This window comes from Bos grunniens, chromosome 2 (assembly GCF_055505025.1).
Source record: "Bos grunniens cultivar Pamir isolate PY7600 chromosome 2, Bosgru_T2T1.0, whole genome shotgun sequence".
Lineage (NCBI taxonomy): Eukaryota > Metazoa > Chordata > Mammalia > Artiodactyla > Bovidae > Bos > Bos grunniens.
Genome location: NC_141166.1, coordinates 21703514 through 21730790, shown reverse-complemented (window position 1 = coordinate 21730790; position 27277 = coordinate 21703514). Strand labels below are relative to the sequence as shown.

Genomic DNA, 27277 nt, shown 5'->3' with positions numbered 1-27277 from the left:
AATGTTTTATGGGTAAAACATGATCCAGTATATTGTTAGACTTGTGTTACATGAACAGTTATATGGCTTCTGGTCACACGTGTGGCGTCTTATCCTCATGTTCCTCATTGAAGATTATACATCCTAATTATGCTTTCCCAGACTTAAAAAGTCTGAGCAAAAGCAAGAAGAAGGTATATCCATCAGTGAGGAAGTACTGGGTACAGATGCATTACTCAGTTCTCCTCCTTTCAACACACAGTTATTGAGCATCACTCCTGCTTTCTCTTAGATCTCCCTTTCATAACCCTGGCCCTTGGTTTTACTTTTCAAAGATTCAGTTCCTCATCTGTTATGTAGTATGCATTTCATGGATTTGTTGGGAGGACTAAAAAGATAAACAGAAAAAGTCCTGAAATCAGCATCAGACTCATTGGAAAAGCTCTCACCATTTCAGTGCCTCTGAGCTGTCTTCTGTGGGTAGAAGAATGGCAGATGAAGCTCACACAAGTCTGAGGACATCAGAGCCCCTGAGAATGACACCTTACTGGACAAAAGTATCTACGTATTTCAGAGAGCTCTTGAAATAGTAGGTGCTCTGTCGCTCAATAGGGTCCAAATCTTTGCAGGTCCCGACTGTAGCCTGCCAGGCTCCTCTGTCCATGGAATTTTCCAGGCAAGAATACTGGGGTGGGTTGTCATTTCCTACTCCAGGGGATCTTCCCACCCCAGGGATTGAACTCACATCTCCCATGTCTCCTGCACTGACAGGCAGGTTCCTTACCACTGGTGCCATCTGAGAAGCCCTTTAGAGATAGTAAATGAGTATTTAAAAATAGTGTTTCTCAATTTTAACAAGGAGGTGAGTGGATTTTTAACACTCACATTTTAACACTTCCAGTGTATTAAGCATTATATGGACCACTTTTATATGTATTTTCTCTTTTATTTCTTGCAATGGTATTTTTATTTTCTCCCACACGTGACAAATTGAGCTGTATCTAATACAAGGGTATGGTGGTTGATTTAGTCACTAAGTCATATCCTACTCTTATGACCCCATGGACTGTAGCTTGCCAGGTTCCTCTGTCCAAGCGATTCTCCAGCCAAGAATACTGGAGTGGGTTGCCATTTCCTTCTCCAAATACAGCTCACTGGGAATTCATACATTGAGTTGAACATTTGGGTTAATATTTCTTTAGTGTGGTAACATCCTTTTTGACACTTTTATTAGAATTTTCAAGCCTTACATGTCAGGCTTTCTCATGAGACTGCAGCAGAGATGTCTGTCAGCACAGAGGTCTCATTTGAAGGCATGACTGGGGAAGGAGCTGCTTCCATGCTTATGTAGCTTTTGAAAGAACTCAGTTCTTTGTGGGTTGTTGGACTGAGAGCCTTGCTGTCGACTCTCAGCCGGAGGCCATCCTTAGTTCTCTGCCACTTGAATCTCTCTGTAGGTCAGCTCACCATATGGCAGCTTCCTTCATCAAAGCCAGCAAGGAAGAGTCTGCTCACAAGGCAAAAATTAGTTTTATGTCATATGATCATGGAAGTAGAATACTTTATTCTATAGGTTAGAAGCAAGTCCCAATCCCATCCATGCTTATGAAGAAAGAGTTTATGAAGGGCATGAATACTAGGAACCACCAAGCTCCTCTTAGAATCTGTCCACCAGAGCTTCTTTCTCAGGAGAGCTCTCTCCACACAGTGACAGGGTAGACCAACAGCTCCTGTCTTACGTCATCATAAAGCTAGTGATTCTAGAGAAAACAGAGCCACTTACCTCCTTGTCATCCATATATGTACCTGTTCCTTACCAGTTAGGATTCTTGATGGAAAACAGAAATTAACTCTGGCATATTTAACCATGGAAAGATGTACTGGAAGGATGACAAGCAACTCCTAGAATTGTTGAGAAGAATGAAGTATTGGGCTGCAGGAAGACCTGTGAGAACTGGATCGACCCTTGTGCCATTGTCACCGCCTCACTGCACTCTCAGCACTGTCTTCTCAAGATTAGGTGTGAGGTGTGTCTCACTGGCCATGTATCGGTCCTGTGTCTGTGCTCCAGCTGCCAGCAGGGGAGGTGAGGGGACATCTGCCCTGCATGGGCCTCCATCAAAGGTGGGACTGTGTATCTTCAACTGTGACAGTGCTCCTGAGATGAGCCCCTGTGGATCTCATGGCTTCACTGGGATTACGTTGTCCACCCAGATGTTCAGCCTAGTATGTTGTCTTATATAAACACATTCTACTCTAATGGGCGGTTTTCAGAACTGTTGCAGCTGGCGGTTCTTTGCCCTTGTTCAACATCAACTGTGCCTCACAGGCATACCAATAAAGCAGCTACAGGAGCAGCATGTGATGTCCATGGCATGTCTGGGTCTCTAAGTCGTGGTGAAGGTTGGGCATTTGTAGAATTTTGATTCAGACCAGATTTAACCACAAATGGAATTTACCTTTTCTGAAATTATAGGTTAGCTTTATGATCCAGTTTTCTTTCCTAATCTTTCTGTTGGATTTAGAGGCTCAGGGATTACCGTAGCTCTTTACTGTCTTCAGTTTTGATCATGTTTATATGACTCTCTTGAATACGTGGGTGTATTAGCTAAATTATCATGTTTTCCTAAGAACAAAAAACTTGTAAATCTTTTGAAGTAAGTTCACATGTTTCCTTGCACGTATTTTCAAAGCTATACCTACTCTCTTGCTGCTTTTCAGAATATATTAAGACCAACTTACCAAGAAGGGAAACAGATGTCACTTCTCTGGGGGTACATTGTAGGGTAAAGAGTCTTGCCAACACTCAAAATGTTTTTCTTGTTAGCCTGCCATGCCAGCTGAAATCTCATCATTAGAATTTGAATTTTGGCTTAAGATCAGTGGGCCTCAACCCCAACACATAAAATCACCTGGGGAATTAAAAACAACATAATCAACAAGTAACCCCAAAACAGCAATGTCAGGATACCACTCGAGAACAATTCTGCAGAATTTCTGCGAGTGGTGTCCAAGGAACTATGACTTTGAAAATCTCTTTAAGAGATTCAGTTGAGTCGCCAGTCCAGGTTCAATGCACGATACTGGATGCTTGGGGCTGGTGCACTGGGACGACCCAGAGGGATGGTATGGGGAGGGAGGAGGAAGGAGGGTTCAGGATGGGGAACACATGTATACCTGTGGCGGATTCATTTCAATATTTGGCAAAACCAATACAATATTGTAAAGTTTAAAAATAAAATAAAATTAAAAAAAAAAAAAAGTCTCAGTTGAGAGCTAGGATTGAGAGCCAGTGGATTAAAACTACCACCTGATAAGAGAAGCCTACCATTGGTGTTCTGGTATGTATAAGGACAGTGTAGAAGTCACCGCCACAGTTCCCAGCCAAGACTGTTCCTTGCTGTCCTTCTCTTCTTGTGTACCCCATAATGAACTGTCATTAATTGGGGTCATCTAAGCCAGTCTCTTCCTACAGCTTCAAAGAGCCCAACTACCATAGGGCCATGAAATTTCTATGACACTCCTTCTGAAAATACCTCTAAAAGGCTGATTTGCTTCATAACAGTAGCATATGTTAAAATCAGGCTATAAACAATCCCACTTCTCTTTCATTTCACATTTACTTTCTGGAGGTGATATGCACATAACCATTCATGTGGTATCCAGAAATATTTTCGTCTGTAGTAATAGCAGATGGCAGAGCATTTTCCTGTGCCAAGTTGCATTTACTCTGCCGCAGCACAGTGTGGAAGTGATCATGGCCTCTTTCAAATAGTCTGACTTCCCGTGTGCATTTCAGTTGTGGTGGGAAGTTTTCTTGCGTATCATTTCAATATGTTGTAGATTTACTTGGAATCCTTGGAATGTGTGCCTGGTGTAGTCACATGAAAAGTACTTTGAAAAATATTTTTGAAGCTTAATGATTAAAAGTCATCAATTCAACAAACATTTCGTAAGCATCTGCTGTGTACTAAGCTAGTGGTTTTCCACTAGGATAGGTGGTGTGGTCTCCAGGAAGGATGTTGGAAATTTACAGGGTTATTTTCAGGTATCATAATGATTAGTGGGGGAGCTACTGGCACTTGGTTTGTGAAGACCACAGGTACCAGCTGCCCTGCAGCCTGCAGGACTGTCCCCTTCAACAAGAATGTCCTGCATACACCACACCCCCATTCTGTTGAAAGGACTTTTATGTAGGTGAAAAACCTGTTTATGATTATCTGAGCCTGAAACCTAATTGTGCTTTTCATGTAAACACAAAGATTTTCTCTTTGGCATGGATTTAATAGGCAGTGACTTTTTCCAGGAAAATTGTAAATTGAATTGTAAATGTCACTTAAGAGAAGATTGTACTTTGCATTATTCAGAGTCAAAAGTCTCCCATAAAGTCATGTCACCAATGAAACCCTGCCCGCGGTGTTTGAGTCACAGAGAGCCCATCTGTCCCCACCTGCCTTTGTGAATCTCTCCTTCATGCAGATTCTGTACATGGGGGCAAACAAAGGATCACTTTGTGTGTCTTCTGGTGGTGGTGTGCCTGAACGTTTTTTTTAAAATCTCGTTTATTATTTTTGGCTGTGCTGGGTCTGCTTTGCTTTGTGAGGGCTTTCTCTACTTGTGGCGAGTAGGGGCTTCCCTTGTTGGGGAGCATGGGCTCTGGGGCATGGGGGCTTCAGTAGTCGCAGTGTGGACTCAGCAGTTGTGGTGCATGGACTCAGCTGCCGCACGGCTTGTGAAATCTTCCCGGGCCAGGAACTGAACCCATGTCCCCTGCATTGGCAGGTGGCTACTAATACTGAACCACCAGGAAAGTCCCTGAACATTTGTAATTCATAGTATTTTATTGTGTGATTTAAAATTTTCTAGTGTTTACAACTGGGGCGTTGAATTGAGATTGAGTATATGTGTTGTGTCTGTGTTTTTAAAAATGTGTGTGTAGATATGTTATTTATAAATTCCATTACAAGAAAACAGAGTGAGCATTAAAGAATATTCGGGCTTGGGGGTCATTGGGTGTGATAGGGTTCGTAACCAGTAGGTTAAGCAGCAGGGCAACGGCAGACACACCTGCAGACAAAGAAAGTCTTAAATGCTGGAGGAACTCAGACGATACTCCAAGAGCCAAGAAGCCGCCCCTGCCTTGTCCTGAGGCAGCAGTCAAGGGTGATCAGGAAGGCTGTTTCACTCGGGCTCAGCTAGGCAAAGGGCACAGTGCATATTAAGCTGTGCGGGGTGGAATCAAGGCGTTTGCAAATGGCTCAAGCCTGGGATGGGACAGGGATTGAGGGCAGTGCAGAGCAGATGGAGAGATTTGGGGCAAATGGAACCTACTCAACAGTGATATGGAAGATATGAGAGAGGGAACCTAGGAGGTAGCCAGCTACATGAAGTGTCTGGTGAGGAAAAGAACACCAGCCTCACTTAGGGAATTACACTGACTCTAACATCTGTGCTCCAGTTAAGTGTACTGGGTTATTCATTTATTGTGTGTGTAATTTCACTTACCTGTTTTTCTCATTTAATTTGGCACAACTTCTCATTATGTTTTGAAGGGGATTTGAATAATAGCACAGTCTCTAAAGAACCTTATTAATGCTACAAAGCTAGTGATCTTGATTTCCATCTGGAGGTCAACTTGGAAACACTAGCATATGCCAAATGGAGGAAGCTTTCTTAACAATTTACCTCAACAGCAAAAATAGTTAGATTTATCCACCACATCAATGAGAGAAATGTTGTCTTTTATTTTTATTTTTTATTTTTTTTAATTAATTTTATTCTATTCTCAAACTTTACATAATTGTATTAGTTCTGCCAAACTTCAAAATGAATCCACCACGGGTATACATGTGTTCCCCATCCTGAAGAAATGTTGTCTTTTAAACAAGAACCTTGTCCAGTTACTGTTTTCTTTATATATTTTTAAAAAATAATGACATTCTTCCCAAGGTAGCTCAGTGGTAAAGAATCTGTTTGTCAGTGTAGGAGACATAGGAAAATACAGTTTTGATTCCTGGGTTGGGAAGATGCCCTGGAGGAGGAAATGGCAAGCCACTCCAGTAATTTTGCCTGGGAAATTCCGTGGACAGAGAAGCTGGCTCCAGTCCACGGGGTTGCGAAGAGTTGGACATGACTGAGCACCCAGCAACATAGTAAAAACACTCTTTTAAGAAATTTGGAACAAAGAAGCAGGGATATTCGTTTCCCCCATATTATTGGTTGCTATTTCTATGTATCTCCTATTTTTAGATATGTATATGTGTATTTGTGTGCGTATAATGCATCAGAACCAGGGCTTCCCTGGTGGCTCAGACAGTAAAGATTCTGCCTGCAATGCAGGAGACCTGGTTCGATTCCTGGGTCAAGGAGGACCCTGGAGAAGGGAATGGCTGCCCACTCCAGTATTCTTCCTTGGAGAATCCCATGGACAGAGGAGCCTCATATGTTATATACTTAAAGCTATAATATCATGGCCCTATGTATACAGATATTCGAGGAGTCAAGTAAAGTTAAATATATGAATTTTGAATCATTCTTCCTCTCAATTTCCAACTTGGTATCCAACTATCTAGTGAACACTCCCCTCAGTATTTCTGTTTAATTGTCTTGCAGGCATCTCAGAGTAAACACATCAAAATGGAGCTCTTAGATTCTCCCCCTTCGCTCCCCTTTTTCTCTGGTTTTCCCCATCTTAGTAGGTAGTTCCCTCATCTGTCTCATTACACAAGCCAGAAGCCTAGCTTTCTCCCTTTTCCTCACCCCCTGCACTGAATGTATCAACAAATCCTTTATCTTGGCCACCAAATAGACCTCAAGCCATTCTTTTCCTCTCCATGCTTACTGCTCCCACCCTCTTCCAAGCTGCTGCCTCTCACTGAGCTCCATTAGCCTCCTTCCTGGTATGCTGACACTTGATAGTCTGCTCAGCAGACAGAACAGATCACTGTTAAGAATTCTCCTTTTTAAACTTCTCTGGTGGCCTCCCAATGTACTTATGAAATAACCCAAATTCCTCCACATGGCACATAAGGCCTATAGGACTTAACTTTTACCTGTTTTTCTGAATTCATCTCATGCTGAAATTCATGGTTTCCGTCATCTCGCTATATTCAGCCACCTCATAGCCATCTCAGTGTTTTTAAAACACCAAGTTCTTCCTTCCCTCAACGGTCTTCCATATGTACTTTTCCCTGCCAGAGGCTCCCATCCTCGCCTCGTGGCCTGCCAGCTTCAAATCCTGTGTATGTCACTTTAAATGCCACTTAAGGAGCCATCCCAGACCACCCTAGGGAAAGTGGAGTCACTTCCCTACACTTAACACAATTTGCAGTTAGTGTGTGTGTGGGTGTCTGTTTCCCCCACCAATTATAAGCCCTGTGAGGCAGTGACTGTCTTGTTTATGTAGTAGTCAGTCAATAAGTATTTGGTGAATGAACGAATGCTACTTCCTTGAACCAGCTCGTGGGATTCTCTTGCCGCCAGGCTAAGAGACGTGGACTTGAGAGCCAAGGAATTGCTTGGTATCATCTATTATATTGGAAGCGCTTGTGCAAGAGAGGCTCCTCCAACCTTTGTCATGCTTATTTTTGTCTGGGTCTTGTTTGTCTGGGACTGAAGTAAATGTCAGCGGTCAGCTCCCAGCTCTATGTTTGAGGTTGGTGCCATGTTTATCAAACCAACATGGAGACTAGAGATTGCATTACCTTTAAGGAGATATAATACTGGAAGGAGACTAGTTTTTCCTTCTGAGGCCACAGCGAGCTGGAGAGGGCATGAGGAAGGTATGGTGAGAGACACACAGTTCAGGCATCTCCCAAAGTGCCATTGCTAAAGAAACAGTCTGGCTGTGGTTGAACAAAGCATCACAGATAGAAAACAGATGGTTTAAGAACAGGGTATCTTGGGAAGAAGCCATCTGATCAAGATTTTCCATAGTGATGTTCATTAAAGCTGAAGAATTCTTGCTACATCTTGTTTCTGTCATGGCAGTCAGGGGCCTTTTATTAAGATCCCCAGACTTTCTGATCCACTCAGTCCCTGCCTGGTAGTAACTGCTTTTACAGGAGGAAATTCTGGAACATTCGGTACCAGAGGCCACTTCTACCTGACTGTCTTTAACCCTACCTTACCATCTTACCTTGTTCAAGACCAGGTCTCCATCAAGTTGCATCCTTAATGAGGTCTTTTGCTGTTCATCCATGGTGAGATCACGTCTTAGAGTAATTCATTGCCTGCTTTCTGAACTGTGCCTGAGAGGATCACCTCTGCAACTGTGGGCAGAGTTTGCCATTTAACAGAGGTCCTGTAGAGCTTGTCCTGGCTTCTGATCATAACTTTAGTTTTGATTCTTCAACAGCGCGTGTGACATTTGTATAACTGCTTAGCTCAGCCTGTTAAAGGAGTGGGGATCAGCCGATGCTGGCATAGTAGGAAAGAACACTGTCTGCTGGTATTAATAATATTGTCTGCATATCGTCTGTGGAACTAAAATCCACAATAGTATCTTTTCTTCAGCTTTATTGAGAGGTAATTGACCTTTGATCCACAATAGTATCTTAGTTTTGCTCCCAAATTATCTTTCCACTATTACTATTCCTTACATGTAGCAACATTGATTTGATATTTGCTTTTCATATTTTTTTTCAGTTTTTTTCTATAAACACGTATTGAACCCCCACTCTGTGCTCAATACAGAAGTGCTGCATCGCTGGAGGTCCACAGGATGAAAAACAATGAAGGTTTTTCATAACTATAGAACGACATGAGACCTCGGGTTGAAAAAGCAACAGCAAATCTCAAGGAGGGAATTAAACCAGTTTACAGCTGGAACAGTCCACAGTGGCAGTAAATCTAACATAAAGAGGAAATCTTAAAGGCTGAGAGAAGAGCCAGATCACCTGTAGAAAAATGACTGTCCAATGGTCAGAGCATTTCTTAGCAGCAGTAGTAGATTCAGAAATAGGACGTTCTTGAACAAACAAAGACTGGCAGAATTTTTTACTCTCTGACTTGAACTGAAAGAATTGCTAAAAGTTGGATTTTAGAGAGAAAGAAATTGATCCCAGATGTAGGTTCCACCATGAGAGAGCAATGGGCCAACAAAGAAGTTGGACATGTTCATAAACTTAAATGGTCTAAGGAAATGGCTGCCTCTGTGTTAGGATTTGAATACAAACAAAATGTTTTTCCAATTGAGTATGTAACTGCTTAGACTTAGTGCCGGTATTGGAAATTCTTCTGTTTGTGATGAATTATTTTCAGGCAAGGATTTTTAATCAGAGGTCCATGGATAGGATTCAAGGCATCTGTGAACTTCTTAAAATGATAAGTGACATACCTTGTGAATGTGGAGTCTTGCCACAGACAGGACCCATGGCGTTTATCAGACATTTAAAGGGATTTAGAACCTGGACAAGCTAAAGGACTACTGGATTATTGTATTGTCCCCCAGTTAAGAAATTATATCAGCACTTAACTCTCCCTGACAGTGAGATCGGAGCATCTGGATTTGAATATCAGATCTGTCAGTTACTTTGCAGAACCACTGAGACCCTGGACAGGTGATTTGCCTTCTGTCTGTAGTTCACACAGCACACAACCTGTGTGGCCACACACAGCAGTGGTATATCTGGCTCTTGTGACCACATCTCACCATCACAGTCAATGTTTGACTATAGCTGTTAGGATTTTCTAAAGAGTCCCTCTTGAGCTATGAGAAGAAACAAAACTTCTAAGTCATCAATTTTTGGCTATAATAATAGACTTAGTGCTGTTGTTCTGTTCAGTGAACACATGGTTTGTGTAATATGTTGTCCAAGTGTGCAGGAGTGAGCACGGGGAGGAAGTGTGTGTTCAATCATTGTCTCTCCCAGTGAAACTTGATACTAAAGCAGCTATTCACTGGTGACCGGTGTTACTTGTGCTTTTAGAGTGTAGTTGTACTGTAGGTCAGATGTGTGCGTTTGTGTGTTAATTTTAATTCTACTTCTCCGCTCCTTCAGGAGTTGTTTACTAAGAACTAGAGTTAGGCCACTCACCAATGCTGCTGATGCTGTACCAGCTGTGGTCATGGATGCAGAGTTGAGGACAGCGGTTCTGTCTCTGAGGAATTGCCATAGATTAGGATGGAGGAGACAAGGTCTCCACCAAATCCTCACGCCAGCCTGAGACCTTCTCAGGCTATTCCTAAAAGCAAAGCTTCCCCAGCCTGCCACCTGGGGTGTCAGCCAGCAGGTATAAGTAAGAGCAGAGAAGAGTGTACCTTCTAGGAGGGCTGCTGTGGAGCTCGGGGAGCCTCAGATGTCAAAAATGTTGAAACATCTGTTTAGCATGTGTCATTATGATCCTAGTAACACAGTCTGTTTCTAAAGCTGTGACATTTGACATTCCCAGCCACTAATTAGAGAGCCCAGGTATGTCTTCTTCCCTCAAAGCCCCAGGCCTCCTTTATCCCTGCCTCCTTCCCAGCACTCCCAGGGGCCGGGATAAAGTGTCCTAATCCTAGGACTGGGCTGCCCCATCCTACCGGGGAGAAGGTAGCTCCCAGCTCCACTTCCGTTTCCTGTCTGCACATCTGTTTCCTCTCTCATGACATGGGTATCTCTTAGAAGGCGAAGGGCAGTGGTTTGTCAAACAGTTACCTATAGCATGGAGCAGGTTAACTCACCTCTTGAGACAAGCATGTGATTCCTCTGTCACGGATGGCATCCTTACCTTTTCTGTGTATAATGTTGAGACTTTCTCAGGGGTTGGTTGTTTATGTTAGCTATGCTGTGTGCAGCAGGTGGGATCTTAGTTTCCTGACCAGGAATCAAGCCTTCACCCACTGCATTGGAAACGTGGAGTCTTAACCACTGGACCACCAGGGAAGTCCTGAGAGGTTCTCAGTTTTGATTGAATAAGATCATAAGCTCTTCTTGTTTTTTATTTTAAAAGAAAAACACTTCTGTATAGCTTAAATGAAATGATAAGGACAGTAAGAGTATTGAGATGAGACTTTAGTGGAAAATGCTGAATTTAGGCAGATAATGAGATCAAATTGCCAACGTCTGCTGGATCATGGAAAAAGCAAGAGAATTCCAGAAAAATATCTATTTTTGCTTTATTGACTATGCCAAAGCCTTTGACTGTGTGGATCACAATAAACTGTGGAAAATTCTGAAAGAGATGGGAATACCAGACCACCTAACCTGCCTCTTGAGAAATCTGTATGCAGGTCAGGAAGCAACAGTTAGAACTGGACATGGAACAACAGACTGGTTCCAAATAGGAAAAGGAGTACGTCAAGGCTGTATATTGTCACCCTGCTTATTTAACTTCTATACAGAGTACATCATGAGAAACGCTGGACTGGAAGAAACAAAAGCAGGAATCAAGATTGCCAGGAGAAATATCAATAACCTCAGATATGCAGATGACACCACCCTTATGGCAGAAAGTGAAGAGGAACTAAAAAGCCTCTTGATGAAAGTGAAAGTGGAGAGTGAAAAAGCTGACTTAAAACTCAACATTCAGAAAACTAAGATCATGGCATCTGGTCCCATCACTTCATGGGAAATAGATGGGGAAACAATGGAAACAGTGTCAGACTCTCTTTTTTGGGGCCCCAAAATCACTGCAGATGGTGACTGCAGCCATGAAATTAAAAGACACTTACTCCTTGGAAGGAAAGTTATGACCAACCTAGATAGCATATTGAAAAGCAGAGACATTACTTTGCCAACAAAGGTCCGTCTAGTCAAGGCTATGGTTTTTCCTGTGGTCATGTATGGATGTGAGAGTTGGACTGTGAAGAAGGCTGAGGGCCGAAGAATTGATGCTTTTGAACTGTGGTGTTGGAGAAGACTCTTGAGTGTCCCTTGGACTGCAAGGAGATCCAACCAGACCATTCTGAAGGAGATCAGCCCTGGGATTTCTTTGAAAGGAATGATGCTAAAGCTGAAACTCCAGTATTTTGGCCACCTCATACGAAGAGTTGACTCATTGGAAAAGACTCTGATGCTGGGAGGGATTGGGGGCAGGAGGAGAAGGGGACGACAGAGGATGAGATGGCTGGATGGCATCATTGACTCGATGGATGTGAGTCTCAGTGAACTCCGGGAGTTGGTGATGGACAGGGAGGCCTGGCGTGCTGCGATTCATGGGGTCACAAAGAGTCGGACACGACTGAGTGACTGAACTGAACTGAATGAAACATAGTCTCTGGTCTGCTAGCCTCCCTTCCTTAGTTATTTGTAATGTGATTATAGCTTAGACTTCTACAAACCCATTTAGAGAGATAAAAAATTCATTTAACTATGTTGTTGTTTCGTCACTCAGTTGTGTCTGACTCTCTGTGACCCCATGGACTGTAGCCAGGCTCCTCTGTCCATGGATTATCCAGGCAACAGTTCTGGAGTGGACTGCCATTTCTTCCTCCAGGGGATCTTGCCGACTCAGGGACAGAACCCAGGTCTCCTGCATTGGCAAGGCAGATTCTTTACTGCCGAGCCACCAGGGAAGCTTAATACAAAATATACGTCTTTTTTTTTTTTTTTTTACTATATTAACTATTATGCTCTAATTTATAAATGAGGTTTAAAGCTGATTGTTTAATAGGTTGGGATTTAAAATTGACATTTTCTCCCATGTCATGTTATAGCTGTATAACTTATCATAAAGATTTGCTTGAAAACTTTCAAAGATATTGATGTATTTTATTCTCTTCAGTTAAATTGAAGTTACTGTTTTTAAAATTTTGATTCTGGCCTCTTCTTTGCTCAAACCACCACTTTCTTTGCCATTCCTCTAACTAGTTGGAGAGTTTATTTGCCTAAAAATAGAATAAAATAAGTACAGTTTGGGTTTTTTTTTTTTTTTTTTTGGAAAATCTAAAGGAGAGCACAGTTAATATTGTTCTTCCCTGAAAATGGGAAACTGACTGTCTGATCCCATGTTTTTATTATCAGGTCACACATGCTGTTAGTTAGAGATATTTGATGAAAATAACAGCTATCCTTAAGGAATGATTATGTGTATGTGTGTGCATACATGCACGCCCACATGTGGTGTGACCTTCAGTGTGTGTAGACGCATGCAGAGCCTTGTTTGGGCAGTAGTGTGATTGAGTTGGCTATTGGGCAGGACCGTCCTGACTACACAAGGCTTCCTTTCATCTTTTTCTCTGAAGTGCTCCCTTGTCTGTTTCTTTCCTGCGAGCCAGCAACTCTCCCTGGCCCTGAGACCGTGACAGTTACTTGCGGCTGCCTCACTTGTGGCGTTAAGGGCCTCTTGCCCCTGTCCTTTGCTGCCATGGTCACAAGGTATATTGGATTTGATTCTGCATCTCACGAGGGTGACGGCATCAGTGGCATGGCTCAGTCCCTCCCGTGCCACAGCCATCTGAGGCTGAAGGTACAACGACTTTAAATTGCCTTCTGCTCTTCTTGCTGAAACCATCCTGGGACACTGGAATCATGCATTCCACACATATTTGGGTGTCTGTCCTGTGCCTGGCACCATCCTAGGTGTGCGAGATACCCCTGTGTAAACCACAAAAGTCCCCGTGCTCTTGGAGTTTACATCAGCTCCTTGGTAACTTTCAAAGGAAGAGGAACCCTTCACCTGAGATGTGAAGAGTTTTTATGATGGGGTACTCTTCAGTTTAGCCTTGGGGTCACCAGTGAGCTCTTGAGGGTATGGCAGTGGGCTGTGGGGGTGGGTTTAGTAGGAGATGAGGATGGAGAGAAGAGATGGGCAGGGCCATGAGTGGGAAGGCCTTGAGCACAGGCTAAAGTGTCTGTAAGCAGAGGAGTCAGTGAGCCCCTACAGGATGGCCGTGACATACAAGACCTCACCTCTGGGGAAAATAACTGATGGAGGGCGTGGGCTGCACAGAGAGCAGGAGCTGGGGGCGGCAGAAAGCCAGGCTGGATGATCTTCGATTTACTCTTTTTACTCATTCAGCATATACTTAGCTGGGGCTTGCCTTGTATTTATATTTAGAAGCAGTTGCTAATCTTAGACGCTATTTTAAGAAGAGTGGAACCGATTTAAAGCTCTGTCTCATCTTTCAAGCTTGAAGTTTACATTTTGGGGTTTTTGGGGGGCTGAGGGACTGAAAGATCCACATTTATGTGAGGGGTGCGGAAGAGGGTGGACATCTCAATCTCTTCTGCAAAGTTTCTCTTGCTCTCTGCCTCCCTAGTCAGGGTGGGAATACTGTAGCTGTCTACTCTGCAGTGAACACAGGTAACACCTGTCCCTCACAGTGGCTGACTAATTCAAGATTTAATTCAGAGGAAATGGATTTCATTGATACTTCCTAATAAGAGCTACAGACATAGAACTGGAAGAAGTATAATGGGTTGTCTTGACAAAAACGCTTCTGCTGCCCTGAAGGAGCCAGCTCACTTCTCTTGGTCAAGGAGGGAGATTGCCTTTTAAACCTGTTATGTTTGTTATTCACTGTACTTTTTTTTGTTGTTGTAAGGTAGGAAGTGATGTCCTTGGGACGGAGTTAAATGCTGCTCCGCATGAAAGATGTGATGCAGAACCAGAGCCTGCCACCTGTGACTAATTGACACGCCCCTGGCCATTGAGAAGACAGTGTGTAGTCTGCAACAGAGCAAACACTCACGAAGGTCCTCCTTCTCTCCTAGGACTTCCTTTGCCGGGCATCTGGCTGGAATTCTTGTTGGACTGATGTACACTCATGGGCCTCTGAAGAAGATCATGGAGTCGTGCACAGGTATGGAGAACAGGGCTTCTCCATTGGCTCAATGGTAAAGAATCCACCTACCACAACGCAGGAGACACAAAAGACACTAGTTCGTTCCCTGAGTTGGCAAGATCCCCTGGAGTAGGAAATGGCAACCCACTCCAGTATTCCTGCCTGGAAAATTCCATGGACAGAGGAGCCTGGTGGGCTGCAGCCCATGGGGTGGCAAAGTCAGACACGACTGAGGAACTGAGCACACAAGCACAGAACACCTTTGGCTTGACTAGTTGGAAGTTCATCTTCATTTTAATGGGAATAAAAGCAACCCCAAGTTTCCCTGTGATTCAACTTAGGAAGTCCCTAATAGGCTCTTTTTACACTAAGAGGTGAACCAGCTGGCACTGGTCCTCTCATGGTCCAAAAAGGAGACTGAAAACCCCAGTTTTAAACCTGATGCTTTCTTAGGGGACAAATGAAGTACACACTTACACCCACAGAGTTGTTGCCACTCACCGAAAACCACTATTTCCTTGAAATTCATAGAACTAAAGCTGGTTTAAAATATGCTTTCTTCTGTAATATTCCATGAATTCAAAGTGCAAGGCAAAGTTAAAAAAAGAAAGACAAATCTGTACTGAAGTACAAGGTCAGTATTTTAAACAATTCAGAATGACCACTAGGTCCTTGGCAGGCAAGACATATATTCATGGATGGCCAAACCAAGTCTGTTTTTCCTGAAGCGTGGCTCCTGCTTTTTAATTTAAAAAATTATTTCCCTTCTAATTGCTGCTCAATGAAAATACTTTATTTTACTTAGGAAACCTATAACTTTTTTGGCTCTCTTAATTGGAAATGCTATACTAGTCATGACTTATAAGGAAACTGTTTTGCAAACACTTGTTCTATAGACCATATGAGTTCCAATATTTCATCTTTTACTCATGGGGAATCTTCTGAGACTATTTTACCTTCTCTTAAACCATAAATAATTTGTTTTCACTATTTGTGCTAATAAGTGGTATTCTTACAAACCATATAATATTCATGATATTAGAAAGCTTTCTAAACATTGTCCCCTTGCCTTTATTAGCTGGTTGTATTCACTTTTGGGCGATTTTTACAGACTGTGTTGCATCCACGCAAATTTTTATTTTCCTACCTTTGCATCTTACTGTTTTTCTGGTGTGTGTACCTGGAGGAGGCAGCAGGAGCTTCCTGTATTGAAAATGTAGGGTTTTATTATATTTTTAATACAACGTAATTAATGGAAATCCAGATATGAGTTTTGTTGCCCAAATGTCCTCAGTGCTGATACAGGAAAAGAAATGATTCTTGGGAATCTAGTATTTTGTTTCCTTTTTGTGTGTGTGTGTCTGAGGATTAAGTGGTTAAGTAAAGCTTTCTTACAGACATATTATGAAATTTAGGCAAATGTTTTGTTTTTAAAGAGGATTGTCCCCATAATTGTAACATTTTAACTTTTACTTTCCTCCCTGAAGCCTCGCCTGTTTTCTAAGGAGACTTATTTTTATATCATTCTATTTTCAGTATAATAAGTAGAAAATTGAATACTAGAAGTTGAAACATTTCAATGCTGTTCGCAAATAGCCTGCAATCTCTGCCTTTTTTTCCGGTAAAGCAGGAGAAAGATCTAGAGTGATTTGAGAACTGAGGTGACACAGGAGCCCTGTGGAAAATACATGAAAGCTGCTGTCTGGTAGCTCCTGGGAAAGGAGCATCACACTGAAGGTGTCCCCTGTTACTCTTCCCTCTCCTTTCCTTCACCAGTGCTGAATTTTCTGTCCTGTGTTTAGGGGTAAGAAACAGGAAAGTCCGTTAGGAAGGCTAAGAACACGGCTCATGAACACCCTTGTTATGGGGCATGTTCTCTCTATAGCCAGAGCATCTCTACTTGTACAGAGATCTCAAAGACCAAGCTTGGTCCCTTAGAAGGCAGAGACCATCTTATGTTGTCAGGAACCTTAAGGAACTTCAGAGAGCATAAGTTAGAGTTTCATTGTCCCCACCACATTGTGTTCCCTGTAGGACTAACCCCAAACAAAAGAGAATATATTTTAATTGTTCAGAACTTATTTATAATGACTTTGAGCTTTGTTGCAAAGAAGCTAATAATTGTTGGAAAGGCTGGTAGTTACAGCTTTAGGGCTATTCTGTTCTATCAGACAACATGTCTATTTTTATTCCAGTACCATCCTGTTTTGTTGACTATAGCTTTATAGTATACAATGGGCTTCCCAGGTGGCTCAGTGGTAAAGAATCTGCCTGCCAGTGCAGGAGACAAAGAAGACACAGGTTCGATCCCTGGGTCAGGAAGATCCCCTAGAGAAGGAAATGGCAACCCACTTTACTAATCTTGCCTGGAGAATCCCATGGACAGAGGAGTCTGGTGGGCTACAGCCCAGGGGGTTGCAAAGAGCTGGGCACGGCTCTGTGACTGGGCACACACATGTGCACATACTGTTTTGTTTACTGTAGCTTTATAACATCCATCGCAGTCAGGAATTGTTAAGACAGCTATCATCAAAAAGACAAGAGATAACAAAGTTAGGTGAGGATGTTAGTGAGAATGTGTATTGGTGCAGCCACTATGGAAAATAGCATGGAGGGTCCTCAAAAAATAAAAAATAGGACGACTGTATGATCCAGGAATCCCACTTCTGTGTGTATTTCCAAAGGAAATGAAATCAGCGTCTCGAAGATATATCTGTACTCCCATGTTCCTTGGAGCATTTGTTCACTATAGCCAATATAGGGAAACATCCCAAATGTGTGATGAATGGGTGAAGAAAATGTGGTATGTGTGTATATATAATGGAGTATTATCAGTCATGAAAAGAACTCTAATCCTGTTTTTGATAAAGTGGGTGAACCAGGAGGACATTGTGCTAAGTGAAATAAGCCAGATAATTAAGTATGTTGTCACTTACAATGTGTGAAATCTAAAAACGAACTCACAGAACCAGAGAGTAGAACAGTGGTTTCCAGGGGGTAGCATGTGGGGTAAATGCAGAGATGTTGGTCAAAGGATACAAGCTTTCAGTTATAAGATGAGTAAGTTCTGGGGATGTAATGTTCAGCATTGTGACTATAGTTAATAGCACTTTATTAATACTTGAAATAGTACTTGACATTTACTAAGAGAATAGATCTTACATTTTCTCATATATATACACACACAATGGTAAGTATATAAAGTGATAGATGTGTTAATTAACATAATTGTGGTTATCATTTCATAATATATATGTATATTAAATCATTCCATTGTACACCTTTTAAAAAAATCATGACCAACCCAAACATGTACAATTTTAATTTGTTAATCATACCTCAGTAAAACTGGCAATAGGGGTCAGGGCAGAGCCTATGGCTACAATTAAAATGTTTTTTTTTCCTTCATTTTTAGGCATTTTCCCATCCAATAGTGATTACCCAGGACAGCAGTACTACTTTAATAGTTCAGGTAAGTAACTTTATTTCATTTAATACAGTTTAACTTGTTTTTAAAAATTATACTGTTTGTTACTACAGAGCTCCCATAAGGTAATATGGGTAAACCCATATTATTGCTATTGGAGAGTACACCAGACATTAGGTCCTTGTACCTCTAATGTCACTGGAAGCTAGACGGGGACACTGTCCAGGGAGCATATTTGGGTGCATGGTTAAGGAAGGAGGGAACTCCAGCAAGAAAATGTTAAATGATTGGTTTGAGGTTTCTCAGACATGTTAAGATATATATGAGAAACAGGCCCCTTGATACTCAGCCTAAGAGACCATTCACTGGCTAAGTGTTAGAAGTTACTTTCATATATATATAGTTCTCCACAGTCCACTCCACTTACATATGCAGGAAGAGTCACATTTACTGTAAGAAGCTAAGATAGGCATTCCTTTAACAGTTAAAGAGGAGAAGGTATTTTTTTCTAGAGGTCTTTGTAAATAGGTAGAAAGGATTTCCTATTGAAGCATATGACCTTTTTTAAGCTAAAGCCCTTACATTCCAGCCTGGCAGGGCTGCACTGTAATATCCTGAATCGGTACCAGCAGACAAGCGTCGAAGAACCTAAGCACCAGAGGCAGTGGGTGGCTTTACAGTCCTGCCTGTTGAGAACCACTGTAACTTAAATCTGGGGTCAGCAACCTTTCCTGTAAAGGGCCAGGTAGCTACTGTTTGAGAGTTTAAAGGCTTTGTTGACCATATGTAGTTTCTATCTCAACGAGGCAACCTGTCGTCATAGTGTGACGACGACCATACACTGTTCTGTCACTCAGTCGTGTCCTGTTCTTTGTGACCCCGTGGCCTCTAGCATACCAGTCTCCTCTGTCATGGAATCTTCCAGGAAAGAATACTGGAGTAGGTTGCCATTGCCTCCTCCAGGGGATCTTCCCAACCCAGGGATCGAACCTGAGTCTCTGCATCTCTTGCATTGGCAAGTGGGTTCTTTACCACTAGTGCCACCTGGGAAGCCAACCATATACTGTTCATAAGCAAGGGTCCTTAGTTGTGTTCCAGTAAAACCGTATTTATAAAGACAGGCAGTGGGTTGTATTTGTACTCCTACTTGTAGCTTTTTGACCCCTGGATTAAATGATACAAGTACAAAGAATTGTGTAGCTAGATATATATCGGTGCTTTTGCTTTGTTCTCCCATACAGTGCTCTGACCCTCAGTCTGGTTTACCCAGTAGCACCCTCTGAGTGGTCGTGTTGTGCACGTTTGTTAGACTGACCACTGCGGGAGAGAAAGAAAGAGCTATAGTCCTTGTCTCAGAGTTTATGACCAGGACTTGATGGTAGATGCCATACATTTGGAAAGGCAAAACAGTAGAAGCGAATAGGACTAATCTGGGTATAGAAAACAGAATGATGAACCATGGAATCGAGTAGTACAGAATAACATGATGATAGTTAATGTTCAACAGAATCTCCAGTTGACCCCAGGAAGATTTCCGGAGCTTTTTCTGTCCACATAGTTTTCTCCTTTGCTGTATTCCGCCCTGAAAATTCCAACTCTATTCAGGGAGCCAGCTGCATCCACCTATGTCCCTCCCTGCTCCCTGAACCACAGTCTAGAGAGTGCCTTCAGGCTCATTTCCTTTATTTCCCTTCTCTCAAGATTCAGAATCTTGAACTGCCAATTATACAATGCCCGAAAACATCCATCTCATATGTTTTCTCCCATCTTCTACTTGATTTGGTAGATCTAGTCCAGTCCCAGTTGCTCCTTCCTGGCAGAGGTAGGAGTCCATTTCAGAGATATTGATGAGTGCAGTCAGTGCTCAGCCTGGAAGGGAGGGAGCAGAGTTGCAGTTACTGGAGGTCATCCAGAAGAGGTGGAGTGCTGGGTCTTGATGAGTTAAGTAAGCATCCTTACTTGATGAAGTTAAGGAAAGCAATGAAAGGAAAGGGCTTTTCAGTTCTTTATGAAAAAGCCTGCCTGGAATTATCCAGAATGTAGTGGAATGCCACTGAATGATTTACTCAGTAGAATGATACTGTTAAGAGTTACAATCAAGATATGTTTTTGATGTAGTTGTAAAGGCTTGGATCATGATGGTCAAACTTGGCTGTTTATGTGAACCACCTGAGAAGCTTTTATAGTGTGTCCATGGCTTGAATTCAACCCAGACCAGTTAAGTTATAATTGGGATAGAGACAGGGACTTGGGCCTTTAAAAAAAAAAAAAAAAAAAGCTTCTCAAGTGATTCTAATGGATTCAGGAAGAAAAATCATAGGCTTAGATGATTGGGATTACCTAGGCTTATGGACTACAGTGAAGAATACTGTTGTTCCCCAGCGGCTTCACTCTGAGGCTTTCACTTCTGATGCTCTGGAGGCTTAAAATCCTAGAACTGTGGTCTTGGTGCAGGAAAGGAACAGTTGTTACACAGTGCGGGCTCACTTGTTTCTATCTGAACTCACCTGAAGAGAGGAGGTGTGATGGTTAGTTGTCAACAGAGCTGATACAGTCTTATGGAAGAACACTGGGTCCTTTTGGTTGTTGGTTATGGAGGCCAGCTCACACTGACTTAAGTTTGAGTAGAGGTTTCTCAGCTCATGTGACTCAGAAGAGATGAATCATACAGGAAGACTGTTTTGGCTGTCTCCCATTGTGATTTCTCTTTTCCTATTGACCTTATTCTCTCTAGTATTTATGGCTCCTAATACCTCAGAGTACTCAAGGAAAAGGGGCTTCTCTCCTGGTTCATTTTTTAAATCTCCAAGAGAAACGGGAATGATCCTCTGGATGAAGAGAATAATAACATATTTGTGCACAGACGTGGCTTAAACTATCATAAATGACCTCATCCCAACATCTTCTGTGACAATTGGGAATTGAGGTTTAAAAATGTTAAGTATTTTGGCTAAAGTCATCCGGGTACTTAGTTATACAGTTAGGACTAAACATGCCAGTCACTGATTCCTAGCCCCTGCTGTTTCTGTTGTACAGGGATATGACATAGGCATTCTGCTGATTTAACCTTACCAAAGAGGGCAGGTTTCCTTACTGACTTTTCTTTCATCTTTTTTGAACTTACAAAGAAAAAAGGGAAACCTGCTAAAAGCCTCCTTCATATGAAAGAGGCATAAGCAGAGCAGACACACAGACCAGAGAATGAAAGGCAACAATAAAAGCCTCTCTTGCCTTCCTTTCCTATCCCCTGTAAGATTATCATATTTATATTTCTTCCGCTGAAGTGATTGGATTTCTTCAAAGGCAGCACTACATAAGGCCAGGTGGCCATGCTAATGGTCAGCTAGGGAACTTTTATGAGAGCATATGTATCTCTTACAGGCAATGATTTATTCTGAATATGGCTGTCCTTAGCTGGAAAAGAATTTATAGGTCACAGAACCTCATGAATGTTTAAAAAGCGGTTACCAATCTTTCTGATCTTGGTGGTGTTTCTTGATCTCTTTTGCCGTGAAATCCTGGTATGTGTATAAGGAACAGATGGAGTAGTTTATAGAATAATGATAACCAGAATTTCTTTTATTACAGAGCCAAAGTATATAACTACAAAAGAATATTAGACTAGCATTCATCGCAGGATATAATTTAAACTTATTTATCTTAAGTGTTTGATTGTTAGGTTTTTCCAGCCATGTTTATTATGAAGATTTTAAAATATCTGATTGGGCCACTAGAACAGCTGTAGAAAATTTTTGGTCCTAGGAGACCTCTTCTCATTGTAATAGATATTGATGGGATCTTCAGTCCTGTTGATAACTCGTGACTGACGATGTAGAACGTTTAACCACACTAGTCTTTTTGACTTAAAGCATTAAAACTTTCCCTTTCTCTCTCCCCATGTTTTGTCTGGCAAGTACCAAATTAGATTTTATAATATTCAGATGTTTAGAGTTGTAGGCTTTATTTTGTGAAGGCACTGTTCAGTTGTACTTTGAATAAGAAATAACATGAAGAAAGATGTTCTCCTCTATCAAGAAAACATTGCCTCAAATCGTAGCAAATTTATCTGTCAATTGAAACTCCACAGATGTATGTTGTGTTTCTGGTATCTGTGTAGATAGGTATTCAGAGCTTTGGGGCTATTTTGGATTTTGAATTAGCTGAATATTTTTGAGGGTAGATAGGTAGAAATGCTGCTTAGACCTTCTGCAACAAAGTGACTTTCCCCAGGGATTTGAAAGTGGTAATGAGCCATATGGGAAAGTGCCCAGTGTGCTTTTCGTGTTGCAATAAAATAATTGGCACTCTTAGGGAATTGGGCAGTCTCTCTATTCAGGATTGCTAAAGCATCCTGTGGTATTCAGTGACTTGTCCATAAATATTCTATTATGTTCTGGAATGGTTGCCCCTGTCTTTGTTCTTTGTGAAGTAGATGTATTTATTATGTATTGATTATTTGTCCTTATGTGAAAGGTTTGGGGGGTTATTTTTTTGGTTGGTGGTTTTTTGTTTTGTTTTGTTTTTTGGCTTTTCGGTGAAAAGCACAGAAAGCAAGGTTTGTAGCAGTGCCATAGTCTCCTTTATCTTAGGATATGAAACTTGCTGGTATGTGTTGCCCAACACAGTAGTGGGAGCTGAATTTTTCTGATTGTTCTGTTGAGTGGAAACCAATTTGAGGAAGAGTGTCCATATGAAAAATTGTGTCCAGATCCCATTTCAGTCCCAAATCATTGAGGGGATTTGAGGATATATCCTTATCCTGATTTAAATATCATAATGTTTATATATTGACATGGGAAATGTGAGAGAGAATACAGAAGTTGGGTTAAACAGGAGGTGTTTGGTAAATCCCCACTAATTTCTGGGCTTCCCTGGTGGCTCAGCTGATAAAGAAAGTGAAAGTGAAAGTCACTCAGTTATGTCCAACTCTTTGTGACCCCATGAACTGTATAGTCCATAGAATTCTCAAGGCCAGAATACTAGAGTGGGTAGCTGTTCCCTTCTCCAGGGGATCTTCCCAGCCAAGGGATCAAACCTAGGTCTCCCACATTGCAAGTGGATTCTTTACCAGTTGAGCCACCTAAAGAATCCACCTGTAATGTGGGAGATCTGGGTTTGATCTCTGGGTTGAGAAGATCCCCTGGAGAACAGAACAGCTACCCACTCCAATATTCTAAGCCACCTAAAGAATAGAAAATTGTGTAACTTCTTTGGAAAACACTCTAGCAGTTTCAAATGGTTAAATATAGAATTACCATATGACCTAGCAATTCCACTCTTAGGTAAGAGAAATGAAAACATATGTCCAAATAACAACTTGTATACAAATATATTTGTAGTAGCATTATTCACAATAGTAAAAAGGTAGAAATAACCCAAAAGACATCAATTGGTAAGTGAATAAACAAAATGTGATATATTTATACAATGAAATATTACTTGGCCACAAAAAAAGAATGAAATAAGGATTTGTGCTACAACATGGATGAACCATGAAAACATTATGCTGAATGAAATAAGCCATACATGAAACACCACATATTATACGATTCCTTTTATAAAATTGTCCATAATAGGCATAGCTATGGAAACAGAAAGTAGACCAGTGTTTGTTTAGGACTAGGATGACTGGCTTAAAACTCAACATTCAAAAAACTAAGATAATGGCATCCGGTCCCATCACTTCATGGCAAATAGATGGGGAAACAATGGAAACAGTGACAGACTTTATTTTCTTGGGCTCCACAATCACTGCAGATGGTGACTGCAGCCATGAAATTAAAAGACACTTTCTCCTTGGAAGAAAAGCTATGACATACCTAGACAGCATTAAAAAGTAGAGACATTACTTGACTGACAAAGGCCTGTCTAGTCAAAGCTATGGTTTTTCCAGTAGTCATGTATGGATGTGAAAGTTGGACCATAAAGAAAGCTGAGTGCTGTAGAACTGATGCTTTTGAACTGTGGTGTTGGAGAAGACTCTTGAGAGTCCCTTGGACTGCAAGGAGATCCAACCAGTCAATCCTAAAGTAAATTAGTCCTGAATATCCATTGGAAGGACTGATGCTAAAGTTGAAACTTTAATACTTTCACTACCTGGTGTGAAGAACTGATTCATTGGAAAAGACCCTGATGCTGGGAAAGATTGAAAGCAGGAGAAGAAGGGGACGACAGAGGATGAGATGATTGGATGGCATCACCGACTCGATCATGAGTTTAAGCAAGCTCCGGGAGTTGGTGATGGTCATTCCAGGTGAAGCCTGATGTGCTTCAGTTCGTGGTGTCTCAAAGAGTCAGACATGACTGAGCGACTGAACTGAACTGAGGCTGATCTGGGGCTGGTAAGTGAAAGGTTGTTGATTTCACACACACAGGCACACCATAGAGTTAGTAAAGTATAGCAGAAAACATGTTTACTAGGAGAGTAAGGAACTAGAGCTTCAATCATCCTTTCCTTGTCTTGAAGATCCCGGACAAGCCCCCAGGATGAAAGGTTGCTGCTGTGAGCTGTGTGTTACACTGGATTTGTGACCTCCGGAGGAGAGGATTTTGATCTGGGGTCAGAGACGAGGCTTGACTACTTGGAGCTTTTTGTGTAGCAAAGTTTTATTGAAGTATAATAGAGATAGAGAAAGCCTCTGACATAGACATCAGAAAGGGACAGAAAGAGTGCCTGCCTTCCTAGTTTTTAGCAAGGTGTTTTATGTCTGTTAGAAAGCTATTAATCAGATAAGAGAGATGCCTGAAGGCTGAAGGAGTTGCACTAGGCCCCTTTCCCACAATATGTACTTTTGAGATAGGTTGGCATGAGGTGTGTCATCCCCAGGCCATCAAACAGTTGACAGGAATACTGGTTTGTTGAGCCGGAGCCCAAGGTTTGAGGAAAGGAAAAAAGTCTTAGGAAGAACCATTTTGAAGAAAGGCGAATTCCGAAGCAAACACATCGTTTCATTAACATAAGAAAAACACGTTGGTTAGCTCAAGGCAGAACCCGGTGTCCTCAACACAGAATTAAAAGGAGCCGCTCTTAATTTTGTGTGGAGAAGGAAAACAGACGGCCACTTGCAGTTTATTTCCTCCTGCCGCTCGGGAACCTCTGCCCTTCCTGCCTGTTAACTCTCTCATCACTAAAGAGTGCAGGTTTCTTTAGGGGACGATAAAGGTGTTCTCAAGTTGTTTATGGTAATAACGGCACAACTCCATGAATTTACTAAAATCCATTGAGTTATATGCTCTAAATTGATGAATTATATATAGTATGTCAGTTAAATCTCTTGAAAGTCATTGTAAAAACACAACCAACAGACACAGATACTTTGCATGGCAAATATTTATATAAGCACTTATAGTTAGATTATCCAGCTGAGTTCTATTGTCATTTCCTTTTTAAAGACTAATTACCAGAAATTCTGAACACGAAATTTTAATTAACCAGGTTCTACCCTACAGAGTTCTTCTTGTTGGCTTTTTTGTTCCCCCCTGTAGTCTTATTAAAGCAATAAGTTTAAACTCAGGCCTGTACTATGGTGACATGGAATGATATGGAGGCATATGGCACAAGATGCATAGTGAAGGGTAGGAATTTTCATCAGCAACAGGGAGCACATTGATTAAACATTTGAAACATTATCTTCAAAGGGTATGACAGTGGCAGGAGAGAAGGAAAAAAAAGTAAGTGGATCCTCTCTCATTATGGGCTTCCCAGGTGGCACTAGTGAGAACCTACCTCCCAAGGCAGGAGACATAAGAGACTCAAGAAGATCCCCACAAGGAGGGCATGGTAACCCATTCCACTCTTCTTGCCTGGAGAATCCCCGTGGACAGAGGAGCCTGGTGGGCTACAGTCCATCTAGTTGCAAAGAGTCGGACATGACTGCAATGACTTAGCATGTGCTCACTCTCACTCTGTGAATTAAGTCGTCAGTCTTCTGTGGGGAAAAATAACCTCTTCCAAACAAATTCCATAAATGTGAGCAATAAAATAAACTCAAATTGAGTTGAAAAGTTTGATGGAAACATCTTGCAAAAGTCAATTTGCCCCTTGTTAATAGTATGTAAAAGTTTGACTCTTAAAGCATTATTTAATGGCCACGCTATCTCTTCTCTCTTTTGATCTAGCAACCAGTTTCTCAAAAGGGCTAGTAATAGAAACTATGATCTCTGACATAGAATTACAATGAGGGAAACTCTATCTTTTATATCTTACTGTAGTTATTACCGCCTGAAGCATCATGCCTAACACAGAAGTCCTACAGTATATGTATTAAATATTGGTCTGTCTGTCATTGTTTGGAACCACTGGACAGTAAGGCTTTATCAACTGTCATTTTAACCTTTCTCTCAAGTCCAGCCAAGTCTTCACCGACGGTGTTAAGTAGCTCTAAACGGAAAGAACCCACTGCATACGTCAGTGGCCCATTCCCATCCCCTCCAGTACTTCTCGTGCCTTCTAAACTAGTGTCTTCTTGTGGAAAATAGATAATAAGAACCTAATGTAGAGCACGGGCTTTCCAGTTGGCTCAGTGGTAAAGAATCTGCCTGCAGTGCAAGAGATGCAGGTTCAATCCCTGGGTCAGGAAGATCCCTTGGAGAAGGGCATGGCGACTCACTCCAGTATTCGTGCCTGGAAAATCCCATGGTTTTTTCCAGTGAATTGGCTCTTCACATCAGGTGGCCAAAGTATTGGAGCTTCAGCATCAGTCCTTCCAGTGAATATTCAGGGTTGATTTCCTTTAGAATTGACTGGTTTGATCTCCTTGCTGTATGGGAAAGTGAAAGTGAAAGAAAGTAAAGTCGCTCAGTCGTGTCCAACTCTGTGTGACCCCATGGACTGCGGTCTGCCAGGCTCCTCCGTCCAGAGGATTTTCCAAGCAAGAATACTGGAGTGGGTTGCCGTTTCCTTCTCCAGGGGATCTTCCTGATCCAGGGATCGAAACCAGGTGTCCCGCACGGCAGGTAGACAGACTCTTTACCATCTGAGCCACCAGGGAAGCCCAAGTGAAGTAAAAGTCGCTCAGTCGTGTCCAACTCTTTGCGACCCCGTGGACTGTATAGTCCATGTTTGAATTATCCAGGCCATAATACTGGAGTGGGTAGCCTTTCCCTTCTCCAGGGGATCTTCCCAACCCAGGGGTCAATCCCAGGTCTCCCACATTGCAGGT

At 41.9% G+C, this 27277-nt stretch overlaps 1 protein-coding gene across 10 annotated transcripts in view; it reads left to right on the top strand.

Annotated features, from left to right (window-relative positions):
• RHBDD1 (rhomboid domain containing 1) overlaps positions 1 to 27277 on the top strand; it is a 210058-nt gene that overhangs the window by 51152 nt on the left and 131629 nt on the right. For all 10 annotated transcript variants that reach the window (XM_086338152.1, XM_086338146.1, XM_086338148.1 and 7 more), the window contains 2 exons: positions 14619 to 14707; positions 18105 to 18161. In XM_086338152.1, coding sequence (XP_086194278.1) covers positions 14619 to 14707; positions 18105 to 18161 — 146 coding nt within the window. The remainder of the gene's footprint in view (positions 1 to 14618; positions 14708 to 18104; positions 18162 to 27277) is intronic.